This window comes from Salvelinus namaycush, unplaced genomic scaffold (genome assembly GCF_016432855.1).
Source record: "Salvelinus namaycush isolate Seneca unplaced genomic scaffold, SaNama_1.0 Scaffold7, whole genome shotgun sequence".
Classification (NCBI taxonomy): domain Eukaryota; kingdom Metazoa; phylum Chordata; class Actinopteri; order Salmoniformes; family Salmonidae; genus Salvelinus; species Salvelinus namaycush.
The window spans coordinates 606,599-632,554 of record NW_024061419.1 but is presented as its reverse complement, the minus strand read 5'-3'; the positions used below and the strand labels follow the sequence as shown (position 1 = coordinate 632,554).

Genomic DNA, 25,956 nt, shown 5'->3' with positions numbered 1-25,956 from the left:
GTGGAGGCTATATACAGGAGGTACCAGTACAGAGTCAATGTGGAGGCTATATACAGGAGGTACCGGTACAGAGTCAATGTGGAGGCTATATACAGGAGGTACCGGTACAGAGTCAATGTGGAGGCTATATACAGGAGGTACCGGTACAGAGTCAATGTGGAGGCTATATACAGGAGGTACCGGTACAGAGTCAATGTGGAGGCTATATACAGGGGGTACCAGTACAGAGTCAATGTGGAGGCTATATACAGGGGGTACCAGTACAGAGTCAATGTGGAGGTTATATACAGGAGGTACCAGTACAGAGTCAATGTGGAGGCTATATACAGGGGGTACCGGTACAGAGTCAATGTGGAGACTATATACAGGAGGTACCGGTACAGAGTCAATGTGGAGGCTATATACAGGGGGTACCAGTACAGAGTCAATGTGGAGGTTATATACAGGAGGTACCAGTACAGAGTCAATGTGGAGGCTATATACAGGAGGTACCAGTACAGAGTCAATGTGGAGGCTATATACAGGAGGTACCAGTACAGAGTCAATGTGGAGACTATATACAGGAGGTACCGGTACAGAGTCAATGTGGAGGCTATATACAGGGGGTAGCGGTACAGAGTCAATGTGGAGGCTATATACAGGGGGTACCGGTACAGAGTCAATGTGGAGGCTATATACAGGGGGTAGCGGTACAGAGTCAATGTGGAGGCTATATACAGGGGGTACCAGTACAGAGTCAATGTGGAGGCTATATACAGGGGGTACCAGTACAGAGTCAATGTGGAGGCTATATACAGGAGGTACCGGTACAGAGTCAATGTGGAGGCTATATACAGGAGGTACCGGTACAGAGTCAATGTGGAGGCTATATACAGGAGGTACCGGTACAGAGTCAATGTGGAGGCTATATACAGGGGGTACCAGTACAGAGTCAATGTGGAGGCATATACAGGGGGTACCAGTACAGAGTCAATGTGGAGGCTATATACAGGGAGGTACCAGTACAGAGTCAATGTGGAGGCTATATACAGGAGGTACCAGTACAGAGTCAATGTGGAGGCTATATACAGGGGGTACCAGTACAGAGTCAATGTGGAGGCTACGTACAGGGGGTACCAGTACAGAGTCAATGTGGAGGCTATATACATGGGGTACCAGTACAGAGTCAATGTGGAGGCTATATACAGGAGGTACCAGTACAGAGTCAATGTGGAGGCTATATACAGGAGGTACCAGTACAGAGTCAATGTGGAGGCTATATACAGGGGGTACCAGTACAGAGTCAATGTGGAGGCTATATACATGGGGTACCAGTACAGAGTCAATGTGGAGGCTATATACAGGAGGTACCAGTACAGAGTCAATGTGGAGGCTATATACAGGAGGTACCAGTACAGAGTCAATGTGGAGGCTACGTACAGGGGGTACCAGTACAGAGTTAATGTGGAGGCTATATACAGGAGGTACCAGTACAGAGTCAATGTGGAGGCTATATACAGGAGGTACCTGCCTCACACAGGAAGCGGCGCAGGTCCTAATCCAGGCACTTGTCATCTCCCGTCTGGATTACTGCAACTCACTGTTGGCTGGGCTCCCTGCCTGTGCCATTAAACCCCTACAACTCATCCAGAGCGCCGCAGCCCGTCTGGTGTTCAACCTTCCCAAGTTCTCTCACGTCACCCCGCTCCTCCGCTCTCTCCACTGGCTTCTAGTTGAAGCTCGCATCCGCTACAAGACCATGGTGCTTGCCTACGGAGCTGTGAGGGGAACGGCACCTCCGTACCTTCAGGCTCTGATCAGGCCCTACACCCAAACAAGGGCACTGCGTTCATCCACCTCTGGCCTGCTCGCCTCCCTACCTCTGAGGAAGTACAGTTCCCGCTCAGCCCAGTCAAAACTGTTCGCTGCTCTGGCACCCCAATGGTGGAACAAACTCCCTCACGACGCCAGGTCAGCGGAGTCAATCACCACCTTCCGGAGACACCTGAAACCCCACCTCTTTAAGGAATACCTAGGATAGGATAAAGTAATCCTTCTAACCCCCCCCCCCCCTTAAAATATTTAGATGCACTATTGTAAAGTGGTTGTTCCACTGGATATCATAAGGTGAATGCACCAATTTGTAAGTCGCTCTGGATAAGAGCGTCTGCTAAATGACTTAAATGTAAATGTAATGTAAATGTACCAGTACAGAGTCAATGTGGAGGCTATATACAGGGGGTACCAGTACAGAGTCAATGTGGAGGCTATATACAGGGGGTACCGGTACAGAGTCAATATGGAGGCTATATACAGGAGGTACCAGTACAGAGTCAATGTGGAGGCTATATACAGGGGGTAACAGTGCAGAGTCAATGTGGAGGCTATATACAGGGGGTACCAGTACAGAGTCAATGTGGAGGCTATATACAGGGGTTACCAGTACAGAGTCAATGTGGAGACAATATACAGGGGGTAACGGTACAGAGTCAATGTACTGAGGTACAGCTTAGGAGGAACCAAGAACCTGATGGTCAGTCTGACAGAGCTCCAGAGTTTCTCTGTGGAGATGGGAGAACCTTCCAGGATAACCATCTCTGCAGCACTCCACCAATCAGGCCTTTATGGTAGAGTGGCCAGCCGGAAGCCACACCTCAGGAAAAGGCACCTGAAAGCCATCTTGAAGTTTGCCAAAAGGCACCTTAAGGACTCTCAGACCATGAGGAACAAAATTCTCTGGTCTGATGAAACCAAGATTGAACTCTTTGGCCTGAATGCCAAGCGTCAGGTCTGGAGGAAACCTGGCACCATCACTACGTTGGAGCATGGGTAGCAGCATCATGCTGTGGGGATGTTTTTCAGCGGCAGCGACCGCGAGACATGATCGAGGGAAAGATGAACGGAGCAAAGTACAGAGAGATCCTTGATGAAAACCTGCTCCAGAGCACTCTGGACCTCAGACTGGGGCAAAGGTTCACCTTCCAACAGGACAACGACCCTAAGCACACAGCCAATACAGTGTGGACGTGGCTTCGAGACATGTCTCTGAATGTCCTTGAGTGGCCCAGCCAGAGCCTGGACTTGAACCCGATAGACCAACTCTGAATAGACCTGAAAATAGCTGTGCAGCGACCCCATCCAACCTGACAGAGCTTGAGAGGATCTGTAGAGAAGAATGGGAGAAACTCCCCAAATACAGGTGTGTCAAGATGGTAGCGTCATTCCCAAGAAGAACAGGGTGTAATCGCTGCCAAAGGTGCTTCAACAAAGTACTGAGTAAAGGGTCTGAATACATTTTAAAATACATTAGCAAAAAATGTCTAAAATCCTGTTTTTGCTTTGTCATAATGGGGTGTTGTGTTTAGATTGATGAGGAAATCTCCCAATTGAATACATTTTATAATAAGGCTGTAACGTAACAACACGTGGAAAACGTCAAGGGGTCTGAATACTTCCCGAATGCAATGTAAGTGATTGTGGTGGTGTATGTAGACCAGAATATCAGGAACAGGCTGGATGTGGTGTTAAAGTGCTGTGGGTTGGAGACAGGAACAGGCTGGATGTGGTGGTTAAAGTGCTGTGGTTTGGAGACAGGAACAGGCTGGATGTGGTGTTTAAAGTGCTGTGGTTTGGAGACAGGAACAGGCTGGATGTGGTGTTAAAGTGCTGTGGTTGGGAGACAGGAACAGGCTGGATGTGGTGTTAAAGTGCTGTGGGTTGGAGACAGGAACAGGCTGGATGTGGTGTTAAAGTGCTGTGGGTTGGAGACAGGAACAGGCTGGATGTGGTGTTAAATTGTTGTGGTTTGGAGACAGGAACAGGCTGGATGTGGTGTTAAAGTGCTGTGGTTTGGAGACAGGAACAGGCTGGATGTGGTGTTAAAGTGCTGTGGGTTGGAGACAGGAACAGGCTGGATGTGGTGTTAAAGTGCTGTGGTTTGGAGACAGGAACAGGCTGGATGTGGTGTTAAAGTGCTGTGGTTTGGAGACAGGAACAGGCTGGATGTGGTGTTTAAAGTGCTGTGGTGTTGAGACAGGTAAAAAGGAATATTCAGTTTTAATTAGGGTTGGGGTCAATTCTATTTAAATTCCAGTAAATTCAGGAAGTAAACTGAAAATTCCAATTCTCTGCTATGGTTTTCAATGAGGAAAATGTGGAATTGTGATTTGGTTTACTTCCTGAATTGACTGGAATTGAAATGGAATTGACTCCAACCCTGTTTTTCACTACAAAGCTGTCAGCGTCATCAATTAGTCAAATCAAATGTTATTGGTCGGATACACATGGTTAGCAGATGTTATTGGTCACATACACATGGTTAGCAGATGTTATTGGTCACATACACATGGTTAGCAGATGTTATTGGTTACATACACATGGTTAGCAGATGTTATTGGTCACATACACATGGTTAGCAGATGTTATTGGTCACATACACATGTTGAGCAGATGTTATTGGTTACATACACATGGTTAGCAGATGTTATTGGTCACATACACATGGTTAGCAGATGTTATTGGTCACATACACATGGTTAGCAGATGTTATTGGTCACATACACATGGTTAGCAGATGTTATTGGTCACATACACATGGTTAGCAGATGTTATTGGTCACATACACATGGTTAGCAGATGTTATTGGTCACATACACATGGTTAGCAGATGTTATTGTGAGTGTAGCGAAATGCTTGTGCTTCTAGATCCAACAATTCCACAACAAAACCTAATACACACAATCTAGTAAAGGAATGGGATTAGAATATATAAATATAAATATATGGATGAGCAGTGTTAGAGCGGCTGATGCAATAGATAGTGTAGAATAGATAATATAGGATACATTTGGCAGTATATACATATGAGATGATAGTGAGTAAGTCAATCGATGTTATAATGCATAACGCTCACAGATGTGCTTGTTCTCATTCAGAGTACATTTTCTAATTGAATAAAACAGAATTAAACAAATAAAATGTATTATGCACCTGAATAACTTCAACAACCTGGTTGATTCTCTGGTTGATTCTCTGCTCAACAACACTGACTGTTAATCAATCTGGTTGATTCTCTGCTCAACAACACTGACTGTTAATCAATCTGGTTGATTCTCTGCTCAACAACACTGGCTGTGAATCAATCTGGTTGATTCTCTGCTCAACAACACTGACTGTGAATCAATCTGGTTGATTCTCTGCTCAACAACACTGACTGTGAATCAATCTGGTTGATTCTCTGCTCAACAACATTGACTGTGGACAATCTGGCTGATTCTCTGCTCAACAACACTGACTGTGGACAATCTGGTTGATTCTCTGCTCAACAACACTGACTGTGTCAAACTTTGCTGTGTGTCCAAGGCTGTCACTCCTGTCATCAGCTGCCATGATGGCTGCCTGCTCCCTCTTCCATAGTGAAAACACTGCTGGCTCAACATGGGCTTCTGAGAGGCTGGATGATGGCTGCATTCACATATATCTTGGATGTTATCGCGGGTGTAGCGAAACAGTGCTGTAATATCTAACAAAACAATAAATGCAAATCCCCACAATTTATTTTAAGGATGAAGAATTATAGAAATAGTAGAACGATTAATGTCAGAGTCCGGAATATAATTATACAGTTTGTTTACAATGTATATGATTGTGTGTATAGACATTCTGGAGCGTATTTTAATAGGAAAGGTGTGAACAGCAGTAGTTATATAGGATGAGACTTGACTAGAATACAGGGTGGAGTACTGGGTGGTAGACGGCTTGTAACAGTGACTAAAGTTCAGGGCAGGGTACTGGGCGGAGGCCGGCTAGAGGTGACTATTTAACAGTCTGATGACCTGGAGATAGACCACACATTAACCACACAATAAGTATTGTGGTGGCAGCATCATGTTATGGGTATGCTTGTCACCGGCAGGGACTGGGGAGTTTGTCAGGATCAAAATAAATGTGAAAGGAGCAAAGCCCAGGTAAAAAGTTAAAACCCACCTCAGTGGGGGGGGGGGGGACTTATCCAATTATAATATAAAACAAAACAAATTGTTGAACATGTTCTATAAAATCGAATTTAATCCTTTTTAGATGTAATTTTAAGGGATCAAAATGTGAAATAAATGTCAAGGGGGTGTAGACTTCCTATAGTCACTGTTCAGCCTTAACTATGGAGTGGGACATCAGCCACCTCAGTGACAACAACAGAACACAAATATATATAGTTTACACAAATATTAGCATCTTAGCTCTTATTGCAGGACTCTTATTGGGAAATCATCTCCCCAGTCAACCTATTGTGTGTATTGAACATTCATATTGGACTGTAGCAGCTAGCTAACTGGCTACTGATCAACCTATTGTGTGTATTGAACATTCATATTGGACTGTAGCAGCTAGCTAACTGGCTACTGATCAACCTATTGTGTGTATTGAACATTCATATTGGACAGCCTTACTTATATAGTAGCACCAACACCCATCAGCCCATTCTCTTCTTAAAGTCAAAGCTGCAGTGTATTGTTGCTATAGGAGTTTATGATTAATAATCATTCAAATTGTGAAAATAGAAGTGTATACTTATTACTTTATAAATTTTAAGATGCTGTTTGTCTCTACGCAGATGTAGAAGCTGATTAGGAAAATACATTATTAATAAATAGGTAATTGTTCTTTCTTCACATCATACTAAGAATACTGAGCCACAACCTGTAAATGTGACCATACTATTCCTTTAAAGCCCCTCTGTCAGATATAAATCATCAGAGTGGGAAACCAACTGACATGGAAACAATGGAGCAAATGGATCACTATCAGAGGGGTGTATTATGACATCATATAGAACTACTCAGACATTCCAAATATCACTTGATTATCAGAGGGGTGTATTATGACATCAGATAGAACTACTCAGACATTCTAAATATCACTTGATTATCAGAGTGATGTATTATGACATCAGATAGAACTACTCAGACATTCCAAATCAGGCTTCATCCATATCATGAAGGTGGATATTGATCCAACCATTTCCAAAGTAATGACCGGGCTGACGGAAACAGGATATGCCTGAACAATTTATAAATGCAGACAGACAATTTATTAGTTAGTTTTACATGGTGGGATCATTTTGTGCCAGTAAAAACGTTTTAGTGAGAAATGGCGGTGGAAACTACTTCATGTGCAAATATTTATATAATAACCATCACATCTTAGTTAACTTGGAGTCACGTGATGATATGTTGTGTGGTCCTCCCTCTACAACTTGGGAAACCATGCAGTTTATTAGGCTACAGATGAAATAAGTAATGAACTTCACAGGGTGGTGAAACTGCACGTGATGAGCTTGATGCTCCATTCCAATATATTGAGGGTCTTATTTTGGTGACATGATCGATGCTTAGTTGCCATTTGACAAATAAAAGAATATGTCTCTTATCCATAATAATCTCATCATGTAGGTAGCCTACCAGCACTGTATCTGTGAGCTGCTGGCTACAGTGCATGTGCCAAGAACACGTTTTCTATATAAACACAAGTTAAAAAAAAAAACATCAGTAGAGTTGAAAATGTGATGGAAACCCATTTAACTTAACTTTAACTTGTTAATTTGTATTTTTCTTATTCAGTACATGGGAATGTTAAAAATGCATATGTTGTTTCATGCAGAATGTAACAATACAATACAATGTAACAGCAAAAGCCTTTTATCCGCAATAAGTGTGTTTGATAGAAACACTGCCACTTTAACAGCAGGTGGAAACTTAGCTACTACGGTGGATATTGATCCAACACCTGCTACTTATTCCAACCAGCCCACTGGGCACAGACGTCAGTTCAACATCTAGTTTCTATTTACATTTCTTTGAGTCGGATTTAGGTTGCCAGTTGGGTGAAACTAAAAATGTCAGCAGTCACTGGATTTAGGTTGCCAGTTAGGCGAAAAACAAATAAAAATACCTGATGTTGACGGCTTTTTACAAATCCAATCAGTTTTCTACATCTATCATCATCACGTGGATTTGTTTTGTTGAAATGACGTGGAAACAACGTTTATTCAACCAGTGGGAGGCTTGTAAATGACCCCAGGAAAGTTGAACGAGGAACTCTTCATTGAGACAATGATAAACAGCAATCCGTGGGAGAGTTGTGGTGGATATTATAAAATAAGGATCTGCTGGAGTCCAAGTCAAACCAAGATTCTTTATTTCTGAGCTCAGAGAGAATAACAGTTACACAGCGCAGTGTAGACAGTCTGAATTCCTGAAGCATTGGGTGATGAGCACATATCTTTATAGTTTCCTGTTCCTGGGAGGGACTTTATTCATACAAGGACGCAGGTGCAGCTGGTTTGCAACGCAGGATGATACTCCCAGGAACAGGAGATTATAATAGGACAGTTTCACAAGGTTAGTCACATACTCAGTTATGTGGACACATATACAATTAACATTTTCCATTACAGAGTCTGTGAATATTTTCATTTCATTAAATCATCAGTGGGCCAACAATGCAAATGTAAACAATGGAACAAATGCATCACATCCAAATATCACTGTATTATCTGTAGTGCTGTAGGAATGACACCCAGATAAACACAAACAGAGTTTTAAAAAGGACCATTTAAACACATGGAATCTGATCTACTTTATATTCAAACTGACAGACTCCATATTCAATTCATGTTTTCTAATAAAAACAAACATATATGTTTGAGTATACTTTGTACCATTTTCATTTCATATGATATAAACAGGTAAAAACATTACCAGTCAACAATATAAGACAACGGGAGCACTGTGTATGTTCTCTGATGAATTTTAAGTCAATGTGATGTGAAATATCAATTTACACACTAGGATAAGTAATTATTCTCTCCCGTGTGGATTCTCACATGACGTTTTAGTGACTGTGATGAGCAATATATCTTCCCACAATCTGAGCACTTGTAAGGCTTCTCCCCTGTGTGCAGTCTCACATGTTCTTTCAAATTTCCTAAATGGGTAAAACACTTTGCACACTGGGAGCAATGGAAAGGCTTCTCCCCTGAGTGTATTCGCTCATGAGCTTTCAGATTTCTTAAGTGGCTAAAACTCTTTCCACACTGGGAGCAATGGAAAGGCTTCTCCCCTGTGTGTGTTCGCTCGTGAGCTTTCAGGATTCCTGACTGGCTAAAACTCTTTCCACACTGAGAGCAATAGAAAGGCTTCTCACCTGTGTGTGTTCGCTCATGAGCTTTCAGGATTCCTGACTGGCTAAAACTCTCACCACACTGGGCGCAATGGTATGGCTTCTTCCCTGTGTGTATTCGCTCATGAGTTTTGAGGGTGTCTAACCGCATAAAATTCTTTCCACACTGGGAGCAATGGAACGGCTTCTCCCCTGTGTGTATTCGCTCATGAGCTTTCAGCTTTCCTGGCTGGCTAAAACTCTTTCCACACTGGGAGCAATGGTGTGGCTTTGCTCCTGTGTGTATCCTCTGATGTCTTTTCATGTTAACTAACTGGCTAAAACTCTTTCCACACTGGGTGCAATGGAAAGGCTTCTCCCCTGTGTGTGTTCGCTCGTGAGATTTCAGATTTCTTAAGTGGCTAAAACTCTTTCCACAGTGGGAGCAATGGAAAGGCTTCTCCCCTGTATGTATTCGCTCATGAGTTTTCAGGTTTCCTACCTGGCTAAAACTCTTTCCACACTGGGAGCAATGGAAAGGCTTCTCCCCTGTGTGTGTTCGCTCGTGAGATTTTAGGGTGTCTAACCGTTTAAAACTCTTAACACAGTGGGCGCAATGGTATGGCTTCTCCCCTGTGTACATTCGCTCATGAACTTTCAGGTTTCCTAACTTGATGAAACTCTTTCCAATCTGGGAGCAGAGGTGTCGTCTTGCTGGTTTGGACGTCTCTGGCTCTGGTCCCTCCGAGTTTTGTTTTTCTCCTGCCAAAGAGTGTTTATTTAAAGAGAGACCTGAATGAAACCTCCACATGATAAAAACGCCTTGCTATGAGGTTTAATCCAAATCAGATCCCTCAATAACCAGAGGCAAGTTCTCAAACATGTCAAAATGTAAAACAAATGTTGTACAGCTTCCTGGTAATTAATGATAATATGTTTACATTACTTATTTTACTCATTCTGATTTAGAAGTCAGAACACAAAGAACTAGACAGTTCTATGACACTCAAGACACAGACGTCGCTGATTCCTTTCGAGCAGGTGGTTGTATATATAACCTTCATAGCTGTACGATACAGAATGTGACTTTTTCGATACGCACTGAAGCTTATTTCTGTCCAATTTTGTGCACAAATTTGTTGACATCCCTTTGCCAAGATATTCCATCCACCTGACAGGTGTGGCATATCAAGAAGCTGATTAAGCAGCATGGTCATTACACAGGTGCACCTTGTGCTGGGGACAATAAACCAGCATGGTTACCACATTATTCTGCAGCGATACGCCATCACATCTGGTTTGCGCTTAGTGGGACTATCATTTGTTTTTCAACCAGACAATGAACCATCACACCTCCAGGCTGTGTAAGGGCTATTTGACCAAGAAGGAGAGTGATGAAGTGCTGCGTCAGATGACCTGGCCTCCACAATCACCCGACCTCAACCCAATTGAGATGGTTTGGAATGAGTTGGACCGCAGAGTGAAGGAAAAGCAGCCAACAAGTGCTCAGCATATGTGAGACCTCCTTCAAGACTGTTAGAAAAGCATTCCAGGTGAAGCTGGTTGAGAGAATGCCAAGAGTGTGCAAAGCTGTATTTGTATTAGTCGGGGACAGCCCTTTTTGGAACAGATACCAGTAAATTACAGCACTTACTTTGATGTGTCAAATCTGATCCTTCCTTCTCTTCTCCTCCTCTCACAGTTCCACTTAGCCCCGTTGTTTTCCTGCAGTCCACCAGCAGCACAGACAACCTCTTCATACCCAGCAGTAAGGTGCTACCGGGAGAGGCACGACACGGGGACTCCAGGAGGGAGGAAGGGCTAGCGTTATCCTGGTAACCATAAAGAGGGGACACAGACACATAACATTATGGATGCTGATGTCACTGTTGTCATGAAGTGCTTTACAGAAACCCAGCCCAGACGCAGATAGAGCAAGCTGTATGCTAGACCAGACCAAGCTGTACCATCTGGTGTTCTGATCTGGAGAGACTCTTCTCTGCCTCGTCAGCATCAGGATGTTGTTGATGCTCCCCAGAGGATCCAGGATAGTCATGTTTCTCTCCTGTGTGAATGACAACATCAAACAGACAGTCAACTTATGATCTTCTATTGCAATCATAGGGTCTTACCAGAGCCATTAATATGTCTAAAAAGGACCTAAATTGGCCACTTAATTATGTTTTTTATATATATTGTTTGTGATGCAGAGGCCTTTTGCACCCCATTGATATTTTAAGTAGAAATGATGCATCAGTATTGCATTTTAAAAGCCTGTTATACCAAATTAAGTGCACTTCATTATAGACCACATGGATAATTCAATAAATCGAATTTAAAAGACCCCAAAATATATGTACCAATGGCAGATTGACCCTTCAACATTTCCTACAGTACTGAACAACATATTCAAGTGTAGAACTTCAGTAGAATGCCCCTTTAAAACCACACATTAGTTCAGGTTATAATTTGTGTAACTTTCCAACAGGAATATGTTCCAAAAACTTCGTAAATAACAAGGTTGCCAACAAACGGCGCATACAAAGTTGTATAGAGGCGGAATAAGATACCGGGGAGGGAGTGGGCTATTTCATTACGTGTTTCACTCACCACGTTAATCCACTCTGGTAGCCTACGGACAAACATTAAGAATAAGCTACGTGGTGAGTTGATGCCTATTCGGCAGCGTGTTAGGTCGGTGAATTGACCATGCTACTTTGCATGCGGCGTTTGTTGGCATCCTTGTACTTTACGAAGATTTTGGAACAGATTCCTGTTGGGACGTTCCACAAATTAGACCCCATTAGTTCAACAACTGCATCGTTTGTGCCCCTGTTTTTAAGACAGTACTCACTGGTGGTAATCGGAACTTCCGTCTCCTCCTCTTTTATTGAGATAGCCTCCTCTTCCTCTTTTACTCCAAAAGGTTCTTCCTCTTCTTTCACTACATTCTCTTCTTTCAATGTTACGGCATCTTCCTCCTTTTTGATTCTGAAAGCTTCTACCTCCTCCTCTTCCACTCTGACAACCTCTTTCCCATCTTCCTCTTTCACTGTAATATCATCCTCTTCTTCTTTCAATGTGATAGCCTCCTCTTCCTCCTTTTTCATTCTACAAGCTTCTTTCTCTAATTTCACAAGAGCTTCTTTCTCCGTCTAGTTTAGTGAGCTCATGCTCCGGTCGATTAGCCTAGTGCATTATCAATTTACCACATTTGCTAATTTAACAAGCAAATTACGTTTAAATGAACTAGTAGAAACGTAAACATAGTTGTGTTCTAAACACTAAGAGTAATATACAACATTAGTCTAAAGAGCTTCAATATTTCAGTTTTATGTTCGCTAGCAAACCACCACGTTGGTTGAATCTGTAGCCTTTTGTCTGTTGAAGAAGCCCCGTCCACTAGATTATACGTCACGCAAGAAGCATCACATCGTCATCTGCTGACTGGAATGGGAAACGCAGATTGGAAGAAAAATCTCCATTACTATTCTGGCAAGCAATGTCATAAGAACATTTAAAAACAACCAGATGTTATGTTTTCTCTTACTTCTTACAGCCAATACTTTCCTCCAGGGCTGACCTGCCCATTAGGCAGGATTAGGTGACAGATTGAAGAGGGTGGCATATTCCGAGCTAAATTGACCAACAACACATAACACCTCACATAATGATGCCCAAAAACAATGAAAACTTCTCCCACCCAGTGGCATATGGGATATTTAGGTGAGTGTTGGTGTTAGCACATAAAGCAGTGCCCACTTTGCAAAAGGTAACATGGACAGATAGGACTCTACCTGTGTAGAGCACATGCCCCTTTACCCTTCCTGTCTCTAAAGTGCCCTTTTGGGTGGTGGTATAATTTGTATTCATTTTTTGTCATAGTTATTCTGAACCCACTGCCTGCAAGTCGTCGTTAAATTAGCCTCAGTGATTTGTATTTTCCTTCAACTTTCTGATAGGGAAACAGCCAGGAAATGCCCCTGTCTGAGTGCATTTGTCTACCACTATGTGTAGCTGTTAGCGATGATGCTAATGACAACTATCTTCTGGATGATGGAAAAGCTTTCCCAAAAACGTCAATTAAATGTTAACGACAAAGTAGTCTATGCCTACCTGGCAGAATGATATCATGATTATTTGCATTAATCCTGTTGTGATTTGTTCAGCAGACTCTGCAATCACATGTGTGCTACAGAGACACCACCAACCAAGCAAGGCTCTTGCTGGTGCCACTTGAATTAAACGGTATCTACACCTGAAATACAATTTTCATATTTTCCTCAGACTTCAAAAGTGGTCTCCTGATGTGGTTTAAGTATTGTTGTGGACTTAGAACATCCAATGTTGTTGTTTTTCTATTAACAGTGTGATTTAGAGAGAAAAACAGAAAAACAGGGACATCAGAAACCTGGAAAAACTAAATGGAGAAAACAGAATTAGGTTAAAACATTTTTTTTTAAAGAATTAGGTAAAACAATAAAACAGATTTGATAAGGCCCAAAATAATCTCATTACTTGATTATCTAGGGATAGTGTAGAGTAACAGCTGTATCCTGAAGTGACCTTTAACCTCCCTGCTCCTCAATACTTCTTCCACTGGATCAAAGCTTCAGCCAAGTAGGATACATGATAGTGGCAACACATGAAGTAGGGTTGGATATAGTCATGGTAGGATACATGATAGTGGCAACACATGGAGTTGGGTTGGATATAGTCATGGTAGGATACATGATAGTGGCAACACATGGAGCTGGGTTGGATATAGTCATGGTAGGATACATGATAGTGGTAACACATGGAGTGGGGTTGGATATAGTAATGGTAGGATACATGATAGTGGCAACACATGTAGTTGGGTTGGATTTAGTCATGGTAGGATACATGATAGTAACAACACATGGAGTAGGGTTGGATATAGTCATGGTAGGATACATGATAGTGGCAACACATGAAGTAGGGTTGGATATAGTCGTGGTAGGATAAATGATAGTGGAAACACATGGAGTTGGGTTGGATATAGTCATGGTAGGATACATGATAGTGGCAACACATGGAGTTGGGTTTGATATAGTCATGGTAGGATACATTGAGTGGCAAGATGTTCTTTACCATTCGGCCATCAGATTTGCCACCAATGCTCCTTATAGGACACCTCACTGCACTCTATACTCCTCTGTAAACTGGTTGATGCTTACTTATAAACGCTCTAAGACCTCCCTCCCCACTATCTGAGATACCTACAGCAGCCCTCATCCTCCACATACAACAGCCGTTCTGCCAGTCACATTCTGTTAAAGGTCCCCAAAGCAAACACATCCCTGAGTAGCTCTTCTTTTCAGTTCGCTGCAGCTAGCGACTGGAACGAGCTGCAAAAAACACTCAAACTGGACAGTTTTATCTCCATCTCTGTATTCAAAGACTCAATTAATCATGGACGCTCTTACTGACACTTGTGGCTGCTTGATGTGATGTATTGCTGTCTCTACCTTCTTGCCTTTGTGCTCTTGTCTGTGCCCAATAATGTTTGTACCATGTTTTGTTGCTACCATGTTATGTTGCTACCATGTTGTGTTGCTACCATGTTGTTGTCATGTGGTGTTGGTACCATGTTGTGTTGCTACCATGTTGTTGAAATGTTGTGTTGCTACCATGTTGTTGAAATGTGGTGTTGCTACCATGTGGTGTTGCTATGTGTAATAATAACATGTATGATCTATTTAAAGGTCTTTAGTAAAAAAACATCAGTGACAATTTAGTATTTAATATGACATAATACACTTTCATAATTGTAATATGTATGTTTAAATGTCTGGACTAAAGTTTTTGAATAAAAGAAAATGTTTGAAAGAAAATGTAATTTACCTTCAATGAATTAAATCTCTCTCTCTTTCTCTGTCTCTCCCCTTCGCTGGGAATGTTAAGGGTCAAGAAGTTGTGAATCTAGGGGGCCCTTGCACACAGGGGAACTATATGTACACAAAATAACTAACAACCTGGACCCCCAAGTGTCTTTCAAAACATATGTTTTACTAATGACCTAAACAGATAATTTTTACTATTTTAAAAATAGTTCTCGGGGTGGATGTCCGGGGGATGTCTCAGTCTTTGAAAGGGTCCTTGTAATATTTAAGATGTCCCCTTTACTGAAGACCTAAACAGATACATTTTACCCCCCATAAAAGAGTGTCAGTGGGATGTCTCAGTCAACCCCACCAAAAATCCCCAGAGGCCTCACACCATCCTCTTTGAAAGGTTCATTGTACTCTTTAACTATGCTTCCTTTACTGACGACCTAAACAGATCACTTTTACCCTTTTAAAAATAGTTGTCAGCTATCCAGATTTAATGGTCAAGAGGTTGGAACCTAGAGGGGCACTTGAACACATGTTGTGTTTAGGTAAACGTTTTCTGTTTATGAAAGAATAAATGATTGAGAGGATATAGACCACAAAATAAAAGATATTTGTATTCTTAATGATGTGCCCTTTACTAATGACTTAAACAGATCATTTTACTCCATGAATAACCTTTTACTGTAGGGGGCTAAAACAGGGGCCTTCAATGATGCAGAAATGTTTTGGTACCCTTCCCCAGATCTGTGCCTCAACACAATCCTGCCTAGGAGCTCTACGGACAATTCCTTCAACCTCACAGCTTAGTTTTTGCTCTGACATGCACTGTCAACTGTGGGACCTTATACAGACAGGTGTGTGTCTTTCTAAATCACATCCAATCAATTGAATTTACCACAGGTGGACTCCATTCAAGTTGTAGAAACATCTCAAGGATGATCAATGGAAACAGGATGCACCTGAGCTCAAATTTGAGTCACATAGCAAAGGGTCTGAATACTTATGTAAATGTGATATTTGTTTTTAAGAAATGTGAAAAAAATTCAAAAAAGCCTGTTTTCGCTTTGTCATTATGGGGTATTATGATGTCATTATGGGGTATTATGTGTAGAAATTGTTTTATTTAGTCCATTTTAGAATAAGGCTGTAACATAACAAAATGTGGAAAAAGTCAAGGGGTCTGAACACTTTCCAAAGGCACTGTAAGTGATTGAGACAGCATAGTTGCTATATTCTAATTCAAATAATTGACCAATAAGAGAACACATGACCTATATAGAATTAAAACAACATTATTCTTAATGAGAAATATAATCTAATAAACAAATGTTTGCAAAACCAAAGACCTCAAAACTGACGCCAACATTGTATTTAGCTTGGCTTCCATTTGGCCAGGAAGGTCATTCAGAATAACAATAGACAATAGTTATTGTTGCTAGTTCAGCGATGAAGACAGTGAAGGTTCATGAATATTGGATCCACCCATTTTCACCTTTATTGACATACCCAAATCCTACTGCCTGTAGCTCAGGACCTGAAGCAAGGATATGCATATTCTTGATACCATTTGAAAGGAAAGACTTTGAAGTTTATGGAAATGTGAAAGGAATGCTGGAGAATACATAACACATTAGATCTGGTAAAAGATAATACAAAGAAAAAAAGTACTTTTTTTGTACCATCATCTTTGAAATGCAAGAGAAAAGCCATCATGTATTATTCCAGCCCAGGTGCACTTTAGATTTTGGCCACTAGATGGCAGCAGTGTGTGTGTAAAGTTTTAGACTGATAACTTCAGGAACGAGCGAGCTACATGGCATTTAGCATGAAGTCACCCAGGTGTCCCACACAAGTTGCCCAAATGTACCCAAGTGGCCGAATTGGTAAAATGATACATTTTCAAGCAAATAACTATATACAAGATACAAAAATGCTATGCTAACACCCCCCCCCCCCCAAAAAAGGGGAGAAAATTATGAAAAAAATTATAATTAATTACAGACTTTAGAATGCCAGTATTTGGAAGACCCTCAGTCCTCTACACAATATCGTGCTGCTGATGCCAAGGCCCATAGCAGTCTCTTTCTGGTGTAAAGCAGAGGGTAACAGAACAAGTGGTGCAGGTGACGGGGCCTTTCCTGTGACACAGAACACAACGACGCCTCCCTACTGTGCCCTTTTTGCCCCGAGGCACATTCATGCCTGCAGAAAGGAATCTGGGCATGTGAACACTACAGGTGGCAGGAGTAGAAGGGACAGAATGTGATGCAGTGGACTTGCTGTAGCCAGCAAGCTCCTGGATGAGCAGCTCTCTGAAGGCTAGCTGTGTCATGGGGGTCTGTCCACAGCTCTTAGCCATTTCCTCATGAAGGACGAATGCATTCACCACAGCAATGTCGATGAAATGATAGAACAATGTCCTGTACCATTTCATTGTCTTGTGTAGAACATTGTTGTAGCCTATCAGAGTGTCTGACAGTTCCACACCTCCCATGCTCTTGTTGTAATCCTTCACAGCAGCAGGAATGGGGACATTTTTTGTGGTCCATTCCCCATTAGCGTCCTTCACACGCCTGCCAACGTGATTGCCACTGAAGGATTTGTGGATACTGGAGCACATGACCACCTCTCTGGTATCCATCCACTTCACAAAGAGCAGGTCATCTTTACGAATCCATCGCATGGTACCCCTATCAGCCCGCTTAGGCATGTCGTTCACTTTAGTTTTTGGAAAACCCACTCTGTTAGTACAGATGGTGCCACAAGCCCACACATCCAGCTTCCCCAGGTCTGTGAACAGGGTAGGGCTTGTGTAAAAGCTGTCCACAAACAGTTTGTAGCCCGTCCCCAGCAGTTGAAAATCCAACAACTCCATAACGGAATCATAACCGAGTCCCTTACCGGTCGCAACACTGCTTTCCTGCTCATAAACAAACAAATTCCAAGTGTAGGCACACACAGAATCGGCCAGAACAAAGAGTTTGTACCCACACAGCGTGTTATACATATGTTGCTTGAAGCCAATTCTATCCTTTGAGGCTTCCATCCTCTCATCTATGGACACGTTCTGGTTGGGCTGAAAATGGGCCTTGCAAGCTTCAACCATGCTGGGGTAGAGAGGTTTGATTTTGCAGAGCCTATCAAAGCTTGCTGTGCCTCTCTTCTTGTCATTGTCTTCGTCAACTTGTGGGTCACTGATATGAAGCGCCCGTGAGATAGTCAGAAACCTTTTACAAGACATGACAGTGGCGGGGAAAGGCAGTAGGTAGAGAGGTGATGTTTTCCAGTAGTTCTCCAGGGTTTTCAACTTCACCAGCCCCATGTAGATGACCAGTGAGATGTAACAGTACAGGTCTTGGACGGAAACGGGCTTCCATGCCTCTTTCTTGCCTCCTTGTTTCTTAGCCCCATACTTGTTGGTGTTAGACACCATCGAATCAAGAACTGACAAGGAGAAAAACATCTGGAAAAGATGAAGGGGGCTGTACTTTGCAGTCATGTCCAGCTGAGGTCCTGGCTTCCTTTTCGGTCTAAATGTTGGTGGAAGTGGCTCCACATCATCTTCTAGCACAGTGTGCCAGCGGTCCTCTGCCTCGGTGGTAGTTGTCGCTGGTTCACTGGCCCTCCTCCGCTTCTGGGCTGGCCTCTTCACACCTCTAGATGGCCGGGCGGGGGAAGGTGTGGAGCCCGAGACAGCAGGGGTCCTGCTGGATGAACCAGCTTCAGTGTCTGAATTAGTGGGGGATGGACACCTTGACATTGTGGGTTCCCATTGTTCATCCGAGTCCCTGGCACTGTGTAAGAAAAAACAATCAGTAAGAATACTTTTACAGATGAGCCCTGTATCGACACGTAAAATAAACAGATGTCTATTATATAGAGTAGAGGGAACATAATCACGACGGTGAAGTGTGTGTTTATCAATGGTGAATAAGGCTGGTCAGGGGAGAACGTCTCATAGTGGTGGCCGGGGTGGGGTGAGTGGAATGGTATCAAGCAACATGGTCTGTTTGGTGCTGTTCCATTCTACTCCATTCCGGCCATTGTTGTGGGCCGCCCTCCCCTCACCAGCCTCCAATGGCTATTTATATAACAATGGAATGGAGTGAATGGAACAGCAAACACAATCCCCTCACCACAGTGACCGTGTTCCCTCTACTCCACACAGTCACCTCACCACAGTGACCGTGTTCCCTCTACTCCACACAGTCACCTCACCACAGTTACCATGCTATATTGATTGTGTGGAGTAAAGGGAACACGGTCACTGTGGTGAGGTGACTGTGTGGAGTAAAGGGAACACGGTCACTGTGGTGAGGTGACTGTGTGGAGTAGAGGGAACACGGTCACTGTGGTGAGGTGACTGTGTGCTGTTCCATTCTACTCCATTCCATTTCTATATAAAATATATTGATATTGATTATATAAAAATATATTGATTATATACTATAGATATATACACATTCACCCATAATGTATAGCCAATGTGTACTTTACACATTTAATTACTGATTATATTTTTTATATATATTGCAAATAAAATAAATCTCTAATCTCTATTTGATATTATTAATTTCAGACAACGGCATTATCATGAGAAGAACTTACCAGTCCAAAACGATGTCCTCGCCGTGTAAAAACATATCTTCCGTCTGGGAGTCAAAGCTAAGTTCGCTCAATGACTCGTCTTCGTCCTGTAGTAATTCTGTGTCACTTTCCCGATCAACTGGTTGTGTCCCATCGTGTCTTTTCAGGCTTCCTAACTTGGTAAAACTCGTTCCAATCTGGGAGCAGAGGTGTCGTCTTGCTAGTTTGGATGTATCTGGTTCCTCTGAGTTTGGTTTTCCTCCTGCCAAAGACAGTGTTTATTTAAAGAGAGAACAGAATTAAATCTCCACATGATAAAACTGCCTTGATATGAGGTTGAATCCAAATCAGAGCCCTCAACCTGAGGCCAGTTTTCAAACATTTAATCATTTAAAACAATCTTGGTGTGATTTTAAAACAAATGTTGTAGAGCTTCCTGGTAATACGTTTACTTACTTATTAATTATGTTTTAGAAGTCAGAATACAAACAAGACAGTTCTAGGACACACAAGACACAGACGTCGATGGATTCTTATCCAGCAGGTGGTTCTAAATATATATAACCTTCATAGTTGTAAGATATACCATTTCACTTTTTCCATACGCACAAAAGCTTATTTCAATCATTTTGTGCTTACATTTTTTTATAGCCCTTTGCCAAGATAATCCATCCACCTGACAGGTGTGGCATGTCAAGAATCTGATTAAACAGCATGATCATTACACAGGTGCACCTTGTGCTGGGGACAATAAAAGGCCACTAAAATGTGCAGTTGTGTCACACAACACAATGCCACAGATGTCTCAAAGGAGTGCGCAATTGCTATGCAGGAATATCCACTGGAGCTGTTACCAGAGATTTAAATCTTAATTTCTCTACTATAAGCCACCTACAATGTCATTTTTGAGAATTTGGCAGTACATCCAACTGGCCTCACAACCGCTGACCACGTATAACCACGCCAGTCCAGGGCCTCCACATTGTCTTAGACCAGCCACTCGGACAGCTTCATTGGCTGGGCCTGGCTCCCCAGTGGGTGGATGGCTGGGCCCCTGCCTAGTAATGTGAAGTCCATAGATTAGGGCCTAATTAATTTATTTACATTGACTGATTTCCTTAAATGAACTGTAAATCATTGAAATTGTTGCAGGATGCTCTCGATGGTGCAGCTGTAGAACATTTTGAGGATCTGGGGACCCATGCCACATCTTTTCAGTCTCCTGAGGGGGAATAGGTTTTGTCGTGTCCTCTTCACGACTGTCTTGGTGTGTTTGGCCCATGTTAGTTTGTTGGTGATGTGGACATCAAGGAACTTGAAGCTCTCAACCTGCTGCACTACAGCTCAGTCGATGAGAATGGGGGCACACGCTGTCCTTTCCCTGTAGTCCACAATCATCTCCTTTGTTTTGATCACATTGAGGGAGAGGTTGTTGTCCTGGCACCACACGACCTGGTCTCTGACCTCATCCCTATAGGTTGTCTCTTCGTTGTTCACTTTAATATAGACCACGTGAACACGTGGAGAATTCAATACATCTAATTGAAAAGTCCCACAAATATATGTACCAAAGGCAGATTGCCCCTTCAACAATTCCTACAGTACTGAACAACATAATTCAAGTGTTTAACTTCAGTATAATGCCCCTTTAAAACCACATTAGTTCAACAACTGCATAGTTTGTGCCCGTTTTTAAGTCACTACTCACTGGTGGTAATCGGATCTTCAGTCTCCTCCTCCTTTTTCACTCCCAAAACGTCTTTCTTCTCCTCTTTAATTGAGATAGCCTCCTCTTCCTCTTTCACTCCAAAATGTTCTTCCTCTTTTTTCACTACATTCTCTTCTTTCAAAGTTATGGGATCTTTCTCCTTTTTCATTCTGAAAGCTTCTTTCTCCGTCTTGCTAAGTGAGTTTATGGTCCGGGAGATTAGCCTAACGCTTTATCAATTTAACACATTCGCTAATTTCACTAGCAAATTACGTTGAAATGAGCTAGTAGATGGGTAAACAGAAGTATGTTCAAAACACTAAGAGTAATGTACAAAAGATTGGTCTAAAACGCTTCAATGAATCGGTTTTATGTTTGCTAGCACAACACTGCGTTGGCTAAATCAGTAGCCTTCTGTCGCTGTTGAAGAAGCATCATGTCCTGTCCACTAGATTACACGTCACGCAAGAAGCATCACCTGAAAAACTCACTTCGCCATCTGCTGACTGGAGTGGGAAACGCAGATTGTAAGAAAAATCTCCATTACTACGTTTATTCTGACAAACAATGTCATAAGAAGTAATTTAAAAACAACCAGATGTTATGTTTTCTCATACTTCTTCCAGCCAATACTTTCCTCCAGGGCTGACCTGCCCATTAGGCAGGATTAGGTGACAGATTGAAGAGGGTGGCATATTCCTAGCTAAATTGAACAAGGCTCATCGCTAACAACACATAATAACACCCCACATAATGGTGCCCCAAAACAATGAAAACTTCTCTCACTCAGTGGCACATGGACTATTTAGGTGAGTGGTGGTGTTGCCACATGAAGCTGTGCCCACTTTGCAAAAGGCAACATGGACAGATAGGACTCTACCTGTGTAGAGCACATGCCCCTTTACCCTTCCTGTCTCTAAAGTGCCCTTTTGGGTGGTGGTATAATTTGTATTCATTTTTTGTCATAGTTATACTGAACCCACTGCCCTGCAAGTCGTCGTTAAATTTGCCTAAGTGATTTGTATTTTCCTTCAACTTTCTGAAGAGGAAACAGCCAGGAAATGCCCCTGTCTGAGTGCATTTGTCTACCACTATGTGTAGCTGTTAGCGATGATGCTAAAGACAACCATCTTCTGGTTGATAGAAAAGCTTTCCCAAAAACATTGTCAATTAAATGTTAACTACAAAGTAGTCTATACCTATCTGGCAGAGTGATATCATGACTATTTGCATAAATCCAGTTGTGATTTGTTCAGCAGACACTGCAATCACATGTGTGCTACAGAGACACCACTAACCAAGCAAGGCTCTTGCTGGTACCACTTGAATTAAACGGTATCTACACCCCGAAATACAATTTTTAGATTTTCCTCAGACTTCAAAAGTGGTCTCCTGATGTGGTTTAAGTATTGTTGTGGACTTAGAACATCCAATCTTGTTGTTTTTCTACTAAAAGTGTGATTTTGAGAGCCATAAACAGAAAAACCGGGACAAATCAGAAACCTGGAAAAACTAAATGGAGAAAACAGAATTAGGTAAAACAATAAAACAGATTTGATAATAATCTCATTACTGGATTATTTATGGATTGTGTAGAGTAACAGCTGTGTCCTGAAGTGACCTTTAACCTCCCTGCTCCTCGATACTTCTTCCACTGGATCAAAGCTTCAGCCAAGTAGGATACATGATAGTGGCAACACATGGAGTAGGGTTGGATATAGTCATGGTAGGATACATGATAGTGGCAACACATGGAGTTGGGTTGATATAGTCATGGTAGGATACATGATAGTGGCAACACATGGAGTAGGGTTGGATATAGTCATGGTAGGATACATGATAGTGGCAACACATGGAGTAGGGTTGCATATCGTCATGGTAGGATACATGATAGTGGCAACAAATAGAGTTGGGTTGATATAGTCATGGTAGGATACATGATAATGGCAACACATGGAGTAGGGTTGATATAGTCATGGTAGGATACATGATAGTGGAAACACATGGAGTAGGGTTTGATATAGTCATGGTAGGATACATGATAGTGGCAACACATGGAGTAGGGTTTGATATAGTTATGGTAGGATACATGATAGTGACAACAAATAGGGTTGGGTTGATATTGTCATGGTAGGATACATGATAGTGGCAACACATGGAGTTGGGTTGGATATAGTCATGGTAGGATACATGATAGTGGCAACACATGGAGTAGGGTTGATATAGTCATGGTAGGATACATGATAGTGGCAACACATGGAGTAGGGTTGATATAGTCATGGTAGGATACATGATAGTGGCAACACATGGAGTTGGGTTGGATATAGTCATGGTAGGATACATGATAGTGGCAACACATGGAGTTGGGTTGGATATAGTCATGGTAGGATACATTGGGCGGCAAGATGTTCTTTACCATTCGGCCATCAGATTTGCCACCAATGCTCCTTATAGGACACCTCACTGCACTCTATACTCCTCTGTAAACTGGTTATCTCTGTATACCAGTCGCAAGACCCACTGGTTGATGCTTATTTATAAAACCCTCTAAGACCTCCCTCCCCTCTTTCTGAGATACCTACTGCAGCCCTAATCCTCCACATACAACAGCCGTTCTGCCAGTCACATTCTGTTAAAGGTCACCAAAGCACACACATCCCTGAGTAGCTCCTCTTTTCAGTTCGCTGCAGCTAGCGACTGGAAGGAGCTGCAAAAAACACTCAAACTGGACAGTTTTATCTCCATCTCTGTATTCATAGACTCAATTAATCATGGACGCTCTTACTGACACTTGTGGCTGCTTGGTGTGATGTATTGCTGTCTCTACCTTCTTGCCTTTGTGCTCTTGTCTGTGCCCAATAATGTTTGTACCATGTTGTGTTGCTACCATGTTGTTGTCATGTGGTGTTGCTACGTGTAATAATAACATCTATTTAAAGGTCTTTAGTAAAAAAACATCAGTGACAATTTATATTACATAATACACTTTAATAATTGTGATATGTATGTTTAAATGTCTGGAAGTTTTTGAATAAAAGAAAATGTTTGAAAGAAAATGTAATTTACCTTCAATGAATTAAATCTCTCTCTCTGTCTCTCCCCTTGGCTGGGAATGTTAAGGGTCAAGAAGTTGTGAATCTAGGGGGGGCTCTTGCACACAGGGTATGTACACAAAATAACTAACAACCTGGACCCCCAGGTGTCTTTCAAAACATATGTTTTACACAGACCTAAACAGATCATTTTTACTATTTTAAAAATAGTTATAGGATGGATGTCCGGGGGATGTCTCAGTCTTTGAAAGGGTCATTGTAATATTTAAGATGTCCCCTTTACTGAAGACCTAAACAGATACATTTTACCCCCCATAAAAGAGTGTCAGTGGGATGTCTCAGTCAACCCCCCCAAAAATCCCCAGAGGCCTCACCCCATCCTCTTTGAAAGGGTCATTGTACTCTTTAACTATGCTTCCTTTACTGACGACCTAAACAGATCACTTTTACCCTTTAAAAAATAGTTGTCAGCTGTCCAGATTTAATGGTCAAGAGGTTGTGAACCTAGAGGGGCACTTGCACACATGTTGTGTTGAGGTAAACGTTTTCTGTTTATGAAGGAATAAATGATTGACAGGATATAGACCACAAAACAACAAAAAAATATAACTGTATTCTTAACGATGTGCCCTTTACTAATGACTTAAACAGATCATTTTACTCCATGAATAACCTTTTACTGCAGGGGGCTAAATCAGGGGCCTTCAATGCTGCAGAAATGTTTTACCCTTACTCAGATCTGTGCCTCAACACAATCCTGTCTAGAAGCTCTACGGACAATTCCTTCCACCTCACAGCTTGGTTTTTGCTCTGACATGCACTGTCAACTGTTGGACCTTATACAGTCAGGTATGTGCCTTTCCAAATCATGTCCAATCAATTGAATTTACCACAGGTGGACTCCAATCAAGTTGTAGAAACATCTCAAAGATGATCAATGGAAACAGGATGCACCTGAGCTCAAATTTGAGTCACATGGCAAAGGGTCTGAATACTTATGTAAATGTAATATTTGTTTTTAATAAATGTGAAAAAAATTCAAAAAAGCCTGTTTTCGCTTTGTCATTATGGGGTATTATGATGTCATTATGGGGTATTATGTGTAGATTGCTGAAGAAATTGTTTTATTTAGTCCATTTTAGAATAAGGCTGTAACATAACATGTGGAAAAAGTCAAAGGGGTCTGAACACTTTCCAAAGGCACTGTAAGTGATTGAGACAGCATAGTTGCTATATTCTAATTCAAATAATTGACCAATAAGACAACACATGACCTATATAGAATTAAAACAACATTATTCTTAATGAGAAATATAATCTAATAAACAAATGTTTGCAAAACCAAAGACATCAAAACTGACGCCAACATTGTATTTAGCTTGGCTTCCATTTGGCCAGGAAGGTTCATGAATGTTGGATCCACCCATTTTTTCCCATTTCACCTTTATTGACATACCCAAATACCCATACCCAAAGAAAGGAATGCTAGAGAACACATAACACATTAGATCTGGTAAAGGATAATACAAAGAAAAAAAGTACTTTTTTTGTACCATCATCTTTTAAATGCAAGAGAAAGGCCATCATGTATTATTCCAGCCCAGGTGCAATTTAGATG

General features: G+C 41.9%; 2 protein-coding genes across 2 annotated transcripts; both read right to left on the bottom strand.

Moving 5' to 3' along the window:
• Positions 1–8,682: 8,682 nt before the first annotated feature.
• Positions 8,683–9,946, bottom strand: LOC120042493 (zinc finger protein 239-like). Its single transcript, XM_038987326.1, has one exon. The coding sequence runs from the start codon at positions 9,944–9,946 to the stop codon at positions 8,822–8,824; it is 1,125 nt and encodes a 374-aa protein (XP_038843254.1). The 3' UTR covers positions 8,683–8,821.
• A 7,013-nt stretch (positions 9,947–16,959) lies between these two features.
• Positions 16,960–21,327, bottom strand: LOC120042484 (piggyBac transposable element-derived protein 4-like). The gene is made up of 3 exons (XM_038987318.1): positions 21,286–21,327; positions 19,599–19,839; positions 16,960–18,784 (listed from the first exon to the last, which is right to left on the bottom strand). Exons 2-3 carry the CDS (start codon positions 19,631–19,633, stop codon positions 17,029–17,031), a joined length of 1,791 nt encoding a protein of 596 aa, XP_038843246.1. The 5' UTR covers positions 19,634–19,839; positions 21,286–21,327; the 3' UTR covers positions 16,960–17,028.
• Positions 21,328–25,956: the final 4,629 nt, after the last annotated feature.